This window comes from Macaca nemestrina, chromosome 10, assembly GCF_043159975.1.
Source record: "Macaca nemestrina isolate mMacNem1 chromosome 10, mMacNem.hap1, whole genome shotgun sequence".
Taxonomy (NCBI): Eukaryota; Metazoa; Chordata; class Mammalia; order Primates; family Cercopithecidae; genus Macaca; species Macaca nemestrina.
Window position 1 is genome coordinate 12135189 of NC_092134.1, and position 15956 is coordinate 12151144.

Genomic DNA, 15956 nt, shown 5'->3' on the forward strand with positions numbered 1-15956 from the left:
AAAACCCCTGCCCCGTCCTCATGTAGTGCAGACGCCATTTTAAGCCTCAGCCCACCTGCACACAGGTGCTCATTAAAAGAGTGTGTTGCCCCACACTGCCTCGTGTTGTGTGTTGGCACACTCTCAGGGTTCAAACCAATACGAGACCCTTTCACTAATTACTTCCCAAAGGTCCCACCTCCTAATACCATCACCTTGGGAGTGAGGACTTTTTGGAAGTTATCAGTATCAAAATGGAGTCACTTATGTCAAACCCTAACAAATGCCTGTCACAGAAATTATCTCAACAAGTTCCTCAGGCCAGGCGCAGTGGCTCACGCCTGTAATCCCAGCACTTTGGGAGGCCGAGGCGGGTGGACCATGAGGTCAGGAGATTGAGACCATCCTGGCTAACATGGTGAAACCCCGTCTCTACTAAAAATACAAAAAAATTAGCCAGGCGTGGTGGCATGCGCCTGTAGTCCCAGCTACTCGGGAGGTTGAGGCAGGAGAATGGCGTGAAGCCAGGAGGCAGAGCTTGCAGTGAGCCAAGATCATGCCACTGCACTCCAGCCTGGGCGACTGAGCAAGACTCCGTCTCAAAAAGAAAAAAGAAAAAAGTTCCTCAAAACCACAGTATTATAGATAAGCCACTTGCACAAGGATATGTGCCTAATAGTGGGTGTCTCCACAATAAGCTAACACTAGCACCTGCAACAGGCTCCTGTAATCAATGGTACTTGTTTCAAAGAAGCTTATGTGGACTTTTTCTTTGTCTTTTCTCCTTGCCACAACCTCTTTTAATGTGCCTATAGTCCACGATAGCATGCATATCTCAAATTGCAATTTCTTGCAATTCTTGAAAAAATGCTTTATTTTGGAGAGTCAGTCTCTCTGTTGTTTATTTTAGGGTGCCAATTTTAACATATGAATTTTAGAGGAATACAAACATTCAGACCATATCAGTCACCGTCCTCTTTTTTGAAATAGAAAAGCTCAAGGCCAGAGAGTTTATTTTAGTAAAATTTTGACATACCTGTCTTCAAAGATAAAACATGAAACAGCATTCCACAGACAAAAATAAAGTGATTTTGTTCATCCTCAGCTCTCTAAGGTGTTTCTTAGGCCCAGCTGGACTGGGAAATTACTAGAATAAATGACATCGAATCAAAACCTGGGAACTAATCCTGGTTCTGTCATTAGCTCCTTAGGAGATTCCCTTCCCCTCTGGAAATCTCTTCATCAAGAAAAGATTGGAGAAGTTAATCTCTTAGGCCCTTCTAGCTCTTGCGTTTGAGAACCGCCCATCTCCCCATTCCCACATGGTATCCCCAACCCAGTACAGTTCAAGGCCATTGGCAGTCCGAGTCTTGGAACTACAATCCCCACAATGCCTCGCGCCTCTCCTCTCACGTGAGGTCGTGCGGGAGGGCTGATAACGGCGGTGTTCTCCACAATCCTTTGCGGTGGTTCAAGATGGCGGCGCCCAGTGGCAATATGAGCGATTCGGAAAGCAGCAGCAGCAGCAGTAGCGATGCGGAGGAGCTGGAGCGGTGCCGCGAGGCGGCAATGCCGGCCTGGGGTTTGGAGCAACGCCCGCACGGGGCAGTAAAGCCAAGAGCCGGTAGGGTACTATGTTTGGGGAGACTGGCTGAGGGGCGTGGGATCTTCCCCTGGAGCCTGAGAGGATGAATGGTGAGGAGGGAGTCACTGGGACTCGACCTTCCTTCCCCGAGAGAGCTCCAGGGACTGGATGTAGTGCTGATTGAAAGCATGGGCAGATGCAGTAGGGAGGGTATTTCGTTTTCCCAGTCGGGGAAACTGAGGTACCCAAATGTCTTTTGATTCTGCTTCCTTGGGTCTGCCCTCACTGCCTCACACTGGGAAGACCGCCCTCTCTTCGAGATGACTGCAACAGCCCCCTCCCGGTATTCTCGCACCCAGCCTTTCCCCACCTCCAACACATCATTCTCCCACCCTTGAGGTTGCCAAGAGCAGTGCTCAGCACATCACTCTGACCGTGACTCCCTAGTCCCCTGGGAATAAATACAGAACCCCTCAATATCAAGGGACCTAATTCAAGAACGCAAGGGTTCTTGAATCTGGAATGAAAAAATGTTGCATCTTTGCTTTCCATTCTCCTCTGACTGAACTGTATAGTCTCTTTCCGTCATGCAAGCACTAAGCCACAGTAGTTCTGGCAATACCGTTACTTTATCCCAAGAGAAGTCACAGATTTTCGTATCTCATTACGATCTTTGCAGATACAGATATCAATATATCATTTTATTGATAATAAGATAGATATTGGGAAAAAGTCATTTACACTCATCCCTGATTTAAAATGTGCCACTCTAATTTTAAGACCCATCTCTAGATCTAAGATGTAAGAAGAGCATATATCACAAGTTTGGTTGTTTACTATCATGATACCTTCAGTATCATTGGTTTTCTTTGTAATCCTATATGTTGCATTTCATGCATTTAAAACATTACTCTGAGAAGAGAACCAGGCTTCACCAGGCTGTTAGAGAAGGCTATGGCAAAGCAAGGTTAAGAACCGCTGCATTTGTTTAAAAGGACTTACAAGCCCTTTGGTGATCCATTTATTGCCTTCCTCTCCCTTCCTTCCCTCCTGCCATACTGCACTTCCTGTAGGTAGCTTCCAGATCATAGTCTGCCCCCCTCACCCCCTAGTACCATAACCACAGTTTTCTCTGCAAGTTTCCATCTCACTCATTAGCAGTGGGAACTTGAGCAAAGTACTTAAATCTCACTGTACCTAAATTTCCTCAAATTACAGTGCGGGTAGTGGTAGTACCCACCCCATAAGGTTGAGAAGTAACTGAGATAATGCAATCTACAGTGCTTGGCACATCTTAAAGGCCCAATACATGGTGGCAAATATGTAGTTGGTCTTTCCACATGGACTGCTTTCCTCCTCCTGCCTAATTCTTGCTCTTTTTTTTTTTTTTTCAAGACTGGGTCTCAGTCTGTTACCCAGGCTGACACAATCATGGGTCACTGCAACCTCGACCTCCCCCTGCTCAGATGATCCTCCCACCTCAGCCTCCCAAGTAGCTGGGACTACAGATGTGTAGTCCCAGGTACTTTTTAAATTTTCTGTAGAGATGGGGTTTTGCCATGTTGCCCAGGCTGGTCTCGAACTCCTGGGCTCAAGTGATTCTCCCTTCTCGACCTTCAAAGTGCTGAGATTACAGGTGTGTGAGACCCTGTGCTTCTAGTTTTTTTTTTTTTTTTTTTTTTTTTTTTTTTTTTTTTTTTTTTTTTTGAGATGGAGTTTCACTCTCGTTGCCCAGGCTAGAGTGCAGTGGCACGATCTCAGCTCACTGCAACCTCTGCCTCCTGGATTCAAGTGATTCTCTTGCCTCAGCCTCCCTAGCAACTGGAATTACAGGCACCTGCCACCATGCCCAGCTAATTTTTTGTATTTTTAGTACAGACAGGGTTTCACTATGTTGGCCAGCTGGTCTCGAACTCCTGACCTCAGGCAATCCACCCGCCTCGGCCTCCCAAAATGCTGGGATTACAGGTGGGAGCCACTGCACCTGGTCTTTATTCATTTATTTATTTATTTATTTATTTTTGAGATGGAGTCTTGCTCTGTTACCAAGGCTGGAGCGCAATGGCACAGTCTTGGCTCCCTGCAACCTCTGCCTCCCAGGCTCAAGCAATTCTCCTGCCTCAGCCTCCTGAGTAGCTGGGATTACAGGCACCTGCCACCAGGCCCAGCTAATTTTTTTTGTATTTTTATTAGAGACAGGGTTTCACCATGTTGGCCAGGCTGGTCTCGAACTTATGACCTCGGGTGATCCGCCCACCTTGGCCTCCCAAAGTGCTGGGATTACAGGCATAAGCCACCGCATCCAGCCTAGATTACATTCTTGAGTGCGTCTGGTCATAGCCACCAGGAGTTGAGAATTTACTTTTTGCCCCTGTTCTAAACACTTTGTTGTCTGTTTTTATCTTCCCAGCAATGCCACAAAAGGGTATATTAGCCCCATTTTACAGAAAACTGATGCTCATAATGGTGAAATAACTTGGCCAAGTTTGTCCACTTTGTAAGTGGCAGAGCCAGGCATAAATCCAGGCCTACCTGACTCCAAGTCCATGCTCTTCATTGCTGCTGTGCCACTCTGCCATGGACAAGTGTCTATTGTGGTCAGAACTCCCACCCTTTGGTCCATGACTATGTGGAAATATAGGTCACTATTTTATTTATGTAACCTCTAGAGACAGCTCTTAAATCCAGTGATGAACTGGTCACTCAAACCACTTTAATTTTAGGGTAGCGTATACTTTGATTATTTTTCCAACAATTAATTCAAACCAAGATACTATGGCAGGATCCGGAGATACAAAGATAAAAAGAGGCAGACCATATATTCAAGTAGCTTACAAATCCAGGAAGGAGATGGGCATGGAAACAGTGTCTCCAACACTACCTCCAGAAGGTTGGTGATCATATTCCTATTTTATAGATGAGAAAACAAAGACTGAGGGAGATAAAGTGACTTGCCCAGCATCACACAGCTTGGTGGCACAGCCAGGACTCAACTGAACTGTCTCCCTCTGCAATAACTGTTTCTGTTCGCTGATGGTACCTCACCTTCATCACACTGTAGTCATGATGGAAGAGATGCTCTTCTTCTGTGTGATTATGTGCTGAAGACGAAAGACCAGGTCTTTAAAGACTGTCCATCCAGGCCCCCACATTACCCACCTCCAGGAGCATGGGGCATGTTCAGCATTCTGTGTTGTGCTCTGGGGTACAGTGACATAGACCACAAGGTACTAGGACACAGATGCCACGTGTATAGGTGATGACATAAACACAGCAGTGCCCCCATGGAGCAGTTTCATACACCATGGCCCTCCACTGGGCCCGGAGCTACCAACTGTCCACTTTGTTCAGTTGGCCCCTTAAATATACAAGCATGTTTTATCTTGTTAGTTAAGTCAGAAACCTCAGAGCTAACTTTCACTCGTTTCTCGCGCCCTGTAGTCAGTCTGTCAGTGAATCCTATTGACTCCATCTATTTATTTATTTATTTATTTATTTATTTTAGATGGAGTCTCACTCTGTCGCCAGGCTGGAGTGCAGTGGCATGATCTCGGCTCACTGCAACCTCCACCTCCTGGGTTCAAGTGATTCTTCTGCCTTAGCCTCCCAAGTAGCTGGGACTACAGGTGTGCACGACCACACCCAGCTAATTTTTATATTTTTAGTAGAAATGGGGTTTCACCATGTTGGCCAGGATGGTCTCAATCTCTTGACCTCGTGATCTAGTCGCCTCGGCCTCCCAAAGTGCTGGGATTATAGGCGTGAGCCGCTGTGCCCGGCCTTGACTCCATCTTAAAAGTGTATCTATCTGGAGTCTAGCCACTTCTCACCACCTCAATTACTGCAGCAGACTCCGTGTTCCTGCCTTTGCCCCAACAGTCTCGCGCCACACAGCAGCCAGAGATGCTCTGTCAAAACCCAGGTCAGTTTATGTCCTTCCTCTGCTCAGCTCCAGAGCTCCTCCTCCTCAAAGCCCAGGTCCTCCCATTGGCCCACGTCAGGGCCCTTCATGATCTGGCTCCCCCTGAGTTCTCCATCTCTGCTGCTCTCGGTTTACTGGGTGAGCTCTGGTCACACTGACCTCCTTGCTGGTTCTAAACACACAGGCAGGCTCCAGTCTCAGGGCCTTTGCAGATGCTTTCCCTCTGCCTGGAAGGCTGTGTCCCACATGCCCACTTGGTTCACTCTCTCTCCTCTCTCAAATCTCTGTTCAAATGTTACCTTGTCAATGAAGCCCTCTCTGCCCACCTTTATATAACAATCCCCAGCCCAGCACTCCCCACCTCCCTCCCCTGTTTCTATTTTTTTCCATACACTTACCATTATCCAAATTTACATGTTGTTTATGTATGTGTGTTTATCATCTCTCTCTACCAACTAGAATGTAAGCTCCATGCAGACAGTGATATTTGAGTAAGTTGCTCAGCAATGACAACACCTGGTTAATAAAAGGCGTTCAGTATCTGGTTTGAGGGAATGACCAAAAGGCCAGGCAACCCCACTATTTTGGCTTGAAAAATGTGATCCACAGACGAGCCATCTTCTCTCTCTTCCCCTGCACTTAGCACACAGCCAGGCAGGCATTAAATTGTGCAGTCAAATCACACTTAGACCTGCCTGTTCAGCATAGCGTGGTGGTTAAGAGGGGGCTCAGGAGTCAGATGGCCTGGGCTCTCAGCCCAACTCTGTCACTTAGGTATTTGACTCTGGCCGAGTTATTTTACATCTCTTTCTTCTGCAAAATGGGATAATGGTAGCCCCTCCAATCGGGTTGTTGGGAAGATTCACTGAGTTATGTGTGTTATATATATTTTAGGTTACATATATAACTTTTAAGTTTTATGTATAGATAACTAAGTTATATATATAACTATTTTAAGTTACATAACTAAGTTATATATATAACTATATAAAATGTAGTTACATAAAATATGTAACTGTATTATATACATATATAACTAAATTATATATGTAACTATTTTAAGTTATGGGTATATAACTTTTAAGTTATATATAGATATAATATATATGAGTTACATATGTATGTGTATATATGAGTTATATGTATTTTAAGCTGCTGAAAATAGTGCCTGGCATGCATTTGTTGTTGCTGTCATTGTTTCCTCTATAAATGCCCCAATTTTTGTTTTTCCACAGGTGCTGCAAATAACCAGTTGTCAACCTCCCAACCGAGCCTCAGGTACTATGCACTTTGGGTTCAAGTTTCACTTATTCATGCAACAAATACTGATCCCCTGCGTGTGCCAGATGCTAGACTACACACCTGGCATTTCCAGGTGAACAAGACAGACATGGTCCCTGTGCTCATGGGGACAGCTTCTGAGCGGGCAGGAAGTGAAGTCTCTTTGTGTGTGTCGTAGGCATAAGGTGGATGAGCATGAACAAGATGGCAACGAGCTTCAGACCACCCCTGAATTCCGAGCCCACGTAGCCAAGAAGCTGGGAGCCCTGCTGGACAGGTAAATAAAGGTGGAGTTTCTCTTCTCCTGCCCTTGTTAATACAAATAGCAATGGCTCACATTGGCTGGGAGCTCACGGTGTCCAAGCAGACACGGTGGCAGGCACCTGGCATATGTCACCTCCCTGCATTCATAAACAACATTATCATGTGGGTCCTGCTGTTACCTTTATTCTCCAGGTGAGGAAACAGGCTGTCAGCAAGGAGATATGTTGGCTTAAAGTCACATCATCGTCATAGCTACCATTTATTGAGCAACTGTTTGTGGCCATGCTCTGTACTAAGTGCTTGATGTCCATTTTCTCATTTAATCCTTGTTATGACCCTAAGAGGTAGGGACTCTTATCATTCCCACTGTACAGATGGGTAACTGAGGCTCAGAGAGGCAAAGTCATTTGCCCAGGGGACACTGCTTCTAAGTGACAATTCAGGATTCAGAACCCGGGAGGGAGCAGAATTGGGCCTCAAACCCAAATTTGTCTGACTCCAAGCCCACGTTTTTTTGTGTTTTGTTTTTTGAGATGGAGTCTCGCTCTGTCGCCCATGCTGGAGTGCAGTGGCGCCCGATCTTGGCTCACTGCAGCCTCCACCTCCTGGGTTCAAGCGATTCTCAAGCCTCAGCCTCCCGAGTAGCTGAGATTACAGGCACCCACCACCACACCAGGCTAATTTTTGAATTTTTAGTAGAGATGGGGTTACACCATGTTGGCTAGGCTGATCTCAAACTCCTGACCTCAAGTGATTCGCCCACCTTGGCCTCCCAAAGTACTGGGATTACAGGTGTGAGCCACTGTGCCTGGCCAAGCCCATGTTCTTAACCCCTGCATTATCCTGCAACCATGAGAGTAAGAGAGGAACATCGAGAAGCTCATTCCTGCCACAAGAGGGCAAGGAAGGGCCATGTTCCTATTCTTGGGTGCCTTCTGGGTGCAAGGCACAGGGCCCGGTCTCTATCTTACATTCTCAACACAGGTTGATCACCCAGTTGGTAAGGATACAGGTTGGCATTCTTAAAGTAGGTGTCAAGGAATACAACCTGTTTGAGTCCATATGGGCTGCTATAACAAAGTAACATAAACTGGGTAGCTTGTAAACAAAATAAATGGATTTCTCACATTTTAGAGGCTGAGAAGTCCAAGATCAAGGCACCAACAGATTCAGCATCTGGGGAGAGCCCTCTTCCCAGTACAGATGGCGCCTTTCCACTGCGTCCTCACATAGTGGAATGGGCGAGGGGTCTCTCTCAGGCCTTTTTTATAGGAGCACCAATTTCATTCATTCATGAAGGCTCCATCCTCACGACCTAATCACCTCTCAAAGGCCCCCATCTCCTAAACTTAATACCCTGGGTTGAGGATTTCTTTTTTTCTTTTCTTTTTTTGGAGACAGAGTCTCCCTCTGGAGCACAGTGGCGCAATCTCGGCTCACGGCAACCCCCACTTCCTGGGTTCAAGTGATTTTCATGCCTCAGCCTCCTGAGTAGCTGGGATTACAGGTGCGCGCCCACCACGCTTGGCTAATTTTTTGTATTTTTTCTATTTTTAGTAGGAATGGGTTTTCATCATGTTGGCCAGGCTGGTCTCGAACTCCTGATTTCAAGTGATCCAGCCGGCTTGGCCTCCCAAAGTGCTGGGATTACAGGTGTGAGCCTCTATGCCCAGCTGGGGTGAGGATTTCTCCATAAGAATTTGGGGAGGACACAAACATTTGGATTCTAGCACTAGCCCAAAGCGTGGCTCTAGAAAAAAGGAGGTCCAACAGCAAAGAAGTGTGAGAAACACCGCAATCTACATACCTCCACGTGACCTTGCAGACTGCAAGCCATAGTAGTATATTCAAGGCTCTGAGAGTTCCCGTAGTGAAGAGACCTGTGTAACTGTTTAGCCCAGCATTTTCCAAACTTGTTTAGCCACAGTGCCTTTGTTTCATGGAAGACTAGTCAACAACCTATGGAACGGGTCTTGAGATACACTGGGCTAGATCCGTTCCTGACTGGCAGAGCCCTGGCAGGGTTCTGAAAGGGAGATGAGGCAGGATTTGGGGCTATTGCCATTCCAGTCGAAGTAGATATCAAAAAGGACAAATGAGCCTTCCCAAAGTGTGAACCAGCTATTCTCCTGAGACAGAATAATGGGCCTGAGCCCTGCAGCCTAAACCCCACAGGGTTCCCCTCAATTGGAGAATGTAGGGGAGGTGTTTAGGAAGGCAGCTGCATTTCAGCCTATGGGAGCACAGTTTTTTTTTGTGACTCTGGCTTCAGGCTGAACAGGGCCTGCTTGGCATTGCTCTGAGCCACAGAGATGTTTCTGCAGTAGAAATGCCAGCCAGCCATGGTTAGAATATCCCCTGCAGCGTTTTCATGTTTCTCCAAAGAAATCTAAATGATACCTTAGGCTAGGCATGGCGGCTCATGCCTCTAATCCCAGCACTTTCAGAGGCCAAAGCAGGCGGATTATTTGAGGACAGGAGTTGGAGAACAGCCTGGCCAACATGGAGAGACCCCATCTCTACTACAAATACAAAAATTAGCCGTTCATGGTGGCGTACACCTGTTATCCCAGCTACTTGAGAGGCTGAGGTAGGAGAATTGCTTGAACCCAGGATGCAGAGGTTGCAGTGAGCTGAGATCATGCCACTGCACTACAGCCTGGGTAACAGAGCGAGACCCCATCTCAAAAAAAAAAAAAAAAAAGATGTAAATGATACTGCATTTGGTCCCTTGTGTTAAGTCAGTGTCTCTCAACCTTGGCGCTGTTGACATCTTTGACTAGCATTTGTCGTGGGGGTCTATCCTTCCCATTATAGGATGTTTACCAACATCCCTGGCTTCTACCTACTTGATGATAGTAGTACTCACGCCACCAGCTGTGACATCCAAAAATGTCGCCAGACATTGCCAAATGCTCCTGGTGGCCACCATGGAACCACTGTGTGGGGTCAAGAACAGGTGCCTGAGTGGCATCATCTCTACTCCCTCTCCCCAGGTTGCTTTTCCTGAACAGGACTTGGGGGGCGCCTTTGGCATATAGGAAGGGAGGTTAGAGAAAGCACCCAGGGCATTGGTGCGTCTGCCTTGAGGGCATTGCTGAGGGCCTTGTTCTCTGTGGTGCACAGTGACATCTCCGTCTGCACTCGCCAGAGACATGCTTCCGGCCTTGTGCCTCTAGAGAAATGTGGTTTATTTTTATGTTAGAGATCCTGTGAAGGCCGAAGCTTTTCTTGATGACAGTCATCATCTGCATCATCATCATAGCTACCATTTACTGAGCAGGTATTTGTGGCCAGGCCGTGTGCCACAAGTGCTTGATATCCATTTTCCCCTTCAATCCTTGTGACAACCTTAAGAGGTAGGGACCTTCATCGTTCCCACTGCACAGGTGGATAACAGAGGCTCAGAGATATAAAGTTGTTCACTTAAGGGACACAGCTAATAAGTGATAAAACCAGGATTCAAAACTCAGGTCTCTGAAGTCTGAATGAGGTCCATGAATTGGATCAATTTCCATTTCCTGGTTGTGATATTGTGCTATAGTGAGGCACAATGTTACCATTGCGAGAAAATGGGTGCAGGGTCTGTGGAACCTCTGCATTATTTGTTGCTACTGCATGTCTACAATTATCTCCAACTTTTTTAATTAAAAAAAAAATGTAGCCAGGCACGGTGGCTCCACCTGTAATTCCAGCACTTTGGGAAGCCGAGGTGGGTAGATCACAAGGTCAGGAGATCGAGACCATCCTGGTTAACACGGTGAAACCCCATCTCTACTAAATACAAAAAATTAGCCGGTGTGGTGGCGGGCGCCTGTAGTCCCAGCTACTCGGGAGGCTGAGGCAGGAGAATGGCATGAACCTGGGAGGCGGAGCTTGCAGTGAGCCGAGATCGTGCCACTGCCCTCTAGCCTGGGAGACAGAGTGAAGACTCTGTCTCAAAAAAAAAAAAAAAAAAAAAAAAATTTAAAACAGGTCTGCTCTGCCCCAGAAGCTGTCCTCTGAACCAGTTTTCTAGATTGGTCATATTTCACTTTTCATGCTTGCTGCTAGGAAGCTCAGAGCAAAATGTATGCCCTCTCTCTAACAAGTGGGTAGGACTTCCTTTTTGTTTTTTGTTTTTTTTTTTTTTTTGAGACGGAGTCTCGCTCTGTTGCCCAGGCTGGAGTGCAGTGGCCGGATCTCAGCTCACTGCAAGCTCCACCTCCCGGGTTCACGCCATTCTCCTGCCTCAGCCTCCCGAGTAGCTGGGACTACAGGCGCCCGCCACCTCGCCCGGCTAGTTTTTTTTTTTTTGTATTTTTTAGTAGAGACGGGGTTTCACCGTGTTAGCCAGGATGGTCTCGATATCCTGACCTCGTGATCCGCCTGTCTCGGCCTCCCAAAGTCCTGGGATTACAGGCTTGAGCCACCGCGCCCGGCCGGGTAGGACTTCTTAACCACACTTCTAGGTCTTTCTGTTCTTCTTGCGCTTATATCTCTTTGCCCTATTTAAAATTGCTTTCATTTTTTTTTTTTTTTTTTTTTGGAGACGGAGTCTCGCTCTGTCGCCCAGGCTGGAGTGCAGTGGCCGGATCTCAGCTCACTGCAAGCTCCGCCTCCCGGGTCTACGCCATTCTCCTGCCTCAGCCTCCCGAGTAGCTGGGACTACAGGCGCCTGCCACCTCGCCCGGCTAGTTTTTTGTATTTTTTAGTAGAGACGGCGTTTCACTGTGTTAGCCAGGATGGTCTCGATCTCCTGACCTCATGATCCACCCGTCTCGGCCTCCCAAAGTGCTGGGATTACAGGCTTGAGCCACCGCGCCCGGCCTCATTTTGTTTTACTATGTCTTTAAAACTTCTTCAACACTTGCTGGAATAAAGTGGGCTTTAAACAAATGAAGCACTGCAGTTTGAGTGGCAGAGGCTGGTCAGCATATTATAATCAGACCATCAACCCTCTTACTATGCCAGCATGCTTTCTGCTTTTGCATTTTTTATCACATGCTCTATCCCCTCCACTTCAAAAAGAATTTTTTTAAATTGTTTTTGTTGTTATCCAAAAATCTTATCTTAAATCAACCATCTCCTCTCCCCTTAGCTTCATTACCATCTCAGAAGCAGCAAAGGAGCCTACAAAAGCTAAGGTACAGAAAGTCGCTTCAGAGGATGATGGTGAGTGGTTATACTTAATAGAAGCTATCATTTATTAAGCACCTAATGTGTGTCTGCAGCTGGGCAAAACAGTTTTGGTACATTCTTTTTTTTTTGGATAGGGCCTTGCTCTGCCTGGAGTGCAATGGAGCGATTATAGCTCAGTGCAGCCTCAACCTCCCAGACCCAAGCTATCCTCCCACATCAGCTTCCTGAGTAGCTGGGACCATAGACACATACCACCAACCCTGGCGAATTATTTTTTTTTTCAGAGACAGGATCTCACTGTGTTGCCCAGGCTAGTCTTGAACTCCTGGCCTCAAACGATCTGCCCACCTTGGCCTTCCAAAGTCCTGGGACTACAGGCATGCACCACCACACCTGGCTAATTTTTGTATTTTTTGTAGAGACAGGGTTTGGCCATGTTGCCCAGGCTGGTCTTGAACTCCTGGCCTCAAGCTATCCTCCCACCTCAGACTCCCAAAGTACTGGCGTTACAGGCATGAGCCTACTGCACCATTCTTTCATCCGCTCAGCCCTGTGGTGAGGCAGGTGTTATGATGAGACCCCATTTACAGACAAGGCGACTGAGGCCCTGAGAAACAAAGTCATTTGCCTGAGGTGGCCTCATCTGTGTCACCCCGAGCAGCAGCACTTTACTGCTGCCCTCCACAGCCTTGCCCATCTGTGTCTGTCCTGTATCAACACATTTGCCACTTTGAAGGCTGCCTTAGGTCAGGAGCTCAAGTGCTGACTTCCAGAAGCCTCTGAGGGCTTGCTGAGCTGATGTGGCTGCTGGCTTCCGCTCCAGCACACCCTCCACTGGCTCCATCAGGCATCACCGCTCCAGCACACCCTCCACTGGCTCCATCAGGCATCAGCATGACTCTTGGCAGATGCAGAATCACTTTGTAGTTAGGCGACTGATTCCCGGGTCTTTGCCTCTGGACCAGGAGCTCCTGAGGGCAGAGGTGGGGCAGCCTCAGCACCTGGCACCTGGGAAGAGGGGTTGGCATCTGGCGGTGCTGACTCTTCCCCTTTGTTTTTTTTGTTGTTGTTATTCGTTTGGGTTTTTCTTGTTATTCTTTTTTAAATTTTTTAAATTTGTGTCTTTTTTAAATTTTTATTTCTCTTATTTTTTCTTTTTGTTCCTTTTTTAAATTTTTTTCTTATTTCTTTTCTTGTTTACCTTTTTTGTTTCTCATCTTTCTTTTTGTTTCGTTTTGTTTTCGTTTGACTCTGCCCGTTTGAATCTTAGGTTTCCGCCTTTTCTTCACGTCTGTCCCTGGAGGCTGTGAGAAGGAAGAGTCTCCCCAACCCCGCCGAAAGCGACAGCCCTCCAGCTCCAGGTGAGAACTCACACCTCTCCTCACGTCCCATCCTTTTTCCTCCTCTTCTGTCTTGGTGAATAGCCAAGCAGACTCCAGGCAGGACCAGGCCGAGGCATCGGCCCTGTCGGGCAGCTGGATACCTCGTGCTCTCAGTGGGAGGGAAAGCCCTCTTGGTGACGGCTTTGGATGTTTACTGCTTTTGAGCACCCATCTTGGGCCAGACACCTCACTTGATCCTAGTTGCCTCCTGGGACATCCCTGGGAGGCCTGGACTCTGTTAAGATCCCCGTTTTCTAGATGATACTGACGGTCAGAGGGGTTAAGTCACTTAAGGAGGTCACAAGGCTGCTACGCCCAGATGCCAGTATTGGAAGCCAGGTTGGCCCCACTCCCAAGCCTGAACTCGCTACCGGCCTCCCTCTGTGGCTGCCTCCTGGTGACGTGGACCAAAGGAGGACCGCGAGAGGCGGCTCTGGGGCTGTGTCCTGACTCCAGCTAACGCAGGGTGCCCTCGTTGCAGCAGTGAGGACAGTGATGAGGAGTGGCGGCGGTGCCGGGAGGCAGCTGTGTCGGCGTCCGACATCCTGCAGGAGTCAGCCATCCACAGCCCTGGCACGGTGGAGAAGGAGGTAAAGAAGACAAGGAAGCTGAAAAAGACAGCCAAGAAGGTGGCCGGCGTCGACTCGGCTGTAGCCACCCCCACCCCCAGCCCCACCAGCACAGCCACAGTCCAGAAGCAGAAGTCAGGTGAGCTCAACGGGGACCAGGTGTCGCTTAGGACTCAAAAGAAGAAAAAGAAGAAAAAGGCAAAGAAGGCCAGCGAGGCCTCTCCATTCCCACCAGCAAAGAGTGCCACAGCTGTGCCTGCAAATTGAACCCAGCCATGGGCACAGGGCTCAGCTGGCTCCAAGGACAAGGTGCCCCCCTGGGGACAAGGCATTTCCAGGCCCCACCTCCCTCTCCAAGTTCAAGGACTGGGCTGGCAAACCCAGACTGCCCATGAGACCCTGATGGTGATGAGGGCTTGCCTGAGAGTTGAGCCAAAAAAGTGGCTGTAGGGTGAGAAGCCCAAGCAAGGCCTGCCCCTCTGTGCTCCCATGGAGGGCTGGGGGCAGGGGGTGGGGGGGAGGCCTATGGTTCCAGAACATTCCATGGCCTCAGGAAAAAAGGAGCCTTCCAGTTATTTGAGACTAGTGGCCAAGTGGTGAAACCTCCACCTCCCTAGAACTGTCTGAGGTGGGCAGGGGAAGGGAGACCTTCCCCACCACCTCTTTAGCCTGGTATGAGAAACAGTTTTTAGAAAATGAGAGAAGGGATCCCCAAGAGGCCAAGGCCCAGAGAAAGTTTGGTTCTTCTCTCCTTAGCCCCTATAGACTTCACGGAATTATCTGAAAAAGGAGAGCTTTTTCACCCCTGGCTTTCTAGAATTTTCTTTGTCTGCATTTGTGAATATACCACACATGATGGTGTCTCTGAGCCGACCAGATTATGGAAACTCAATTGTCAGAGGACCCAAAACAAAACTTAGAGTGATTTGGGTATTGCCTGTCAATGCTGAACCTTGAGACGTTTTAAATACAACACAAATCTCTATACTCCCAGGATTTGTGCGTTCACCCCACCCAAGACTTCAGGAAGTGTCACAGCACTCGTGGACTAGGTGTCATGTGACAAAGACATTCTGCAAGAAGTAGAAGCTTGTGACCGGGTGCAGTGGCTCACGCCTATAATCCCAGCACTTTGGGAGGCCAAGAAGGGTGGATCATTTGAGGCCAGGAGTTTGAGACTAGCCTGGCCAACATGGCGAGACCCCGTCTCTACTAAAAATACAAAAATTAGCTGAGCATGTTGGCACACGCCCGTAATCCCAGCTACTCAGGAGGCTGAGGCGGGAGAATCACTTGAACCCAGGAGGTAGAGGTTGCAGTGAGCCGAGATTGCGCCACTGCACTCCAGCCTAGGCAACAGAGTGAGACTCTATCTCAACAACAACAAAAAAAAGTAGAAGCTCGTGGCCAGGCACGGTGGCTCATACCTGTAATCCCAGCACTTTGGGAGGCCGAGGCAGGTGGATCACTTGAGCCGAGTTCCAGACCAGCCTGGGCAACATGGTGAAACCTCGTCTCTATAAAAAAAAAAAAAATACAAAAATTAGTTGGGCATGGTAGTGAGCGCCTGTGGTCCCAGCTGCTTGTGAGGCTGAGGTGGGAGGATCCCTTGAGCCCAGGGGGTCAAGGCTGCAGTGAGCCATATAATGCCACTGCAGTCCAGCCTGGGTGACAGTGAGACCCTGTCTCCAAAACGAAATTGTTTTTTAAAGTAGAAGCTTGAGGTTAAGATGAAATCTGGCTTCGTCATTCGAGTCTCAGCAGAGCCAGCAAAGCAGAGACGTGGGGTGTGAGAGCGTGAGTGCGGGAGCCCCTCTCCTCTTCGCAGACCCCGGGCCTGCCCCAGCCTCCCT

The 15956-nt window shown here is 48.1% G+C and overlaps 1 protein-coding gene across 2 annotated transcripts; it reads left to right on the forward strand.

The window, feature by feature from the left end:
- Window positions 1–1416: 1416 nt before the first annotated feature.
- Window positions 1417–14971, forward strand: C10H12orf43 (chromosome 10 C12orf43 homolog). 2 transcript variants are annotated; one of them, XM_011763205.3, is made up of 6 exons: window positions 1417–1603; window positions 6722–6764; window positions 6946–7044; window positions 12112–12185; window positions 13423–13513; window positions 14016–14971. In XM_011763205.3, the coding sequence occupies exons 1-6, from the start codon at window positions 1456–1458 to the stop codon at window positions 14368–14370; spliced, it is 810 nt and encodes a 269-aa protein (XP_011761507.1). In that variant the 5' UTR covers window positions 1417–1455; the 3' UTR covers window positions 14371–14971. The 2 variants fall into 2 exon arrangements, with proteins under 2 accessions (XP_011761507.1, XP_011761515.1); XM_011763213.3 differs by having other exon boundaries at window positions 1418–1603; window positions 14019–14971.
- The last annotated feature ends 985 nt before the right edge of the window (window positions 14972–15956 follow it).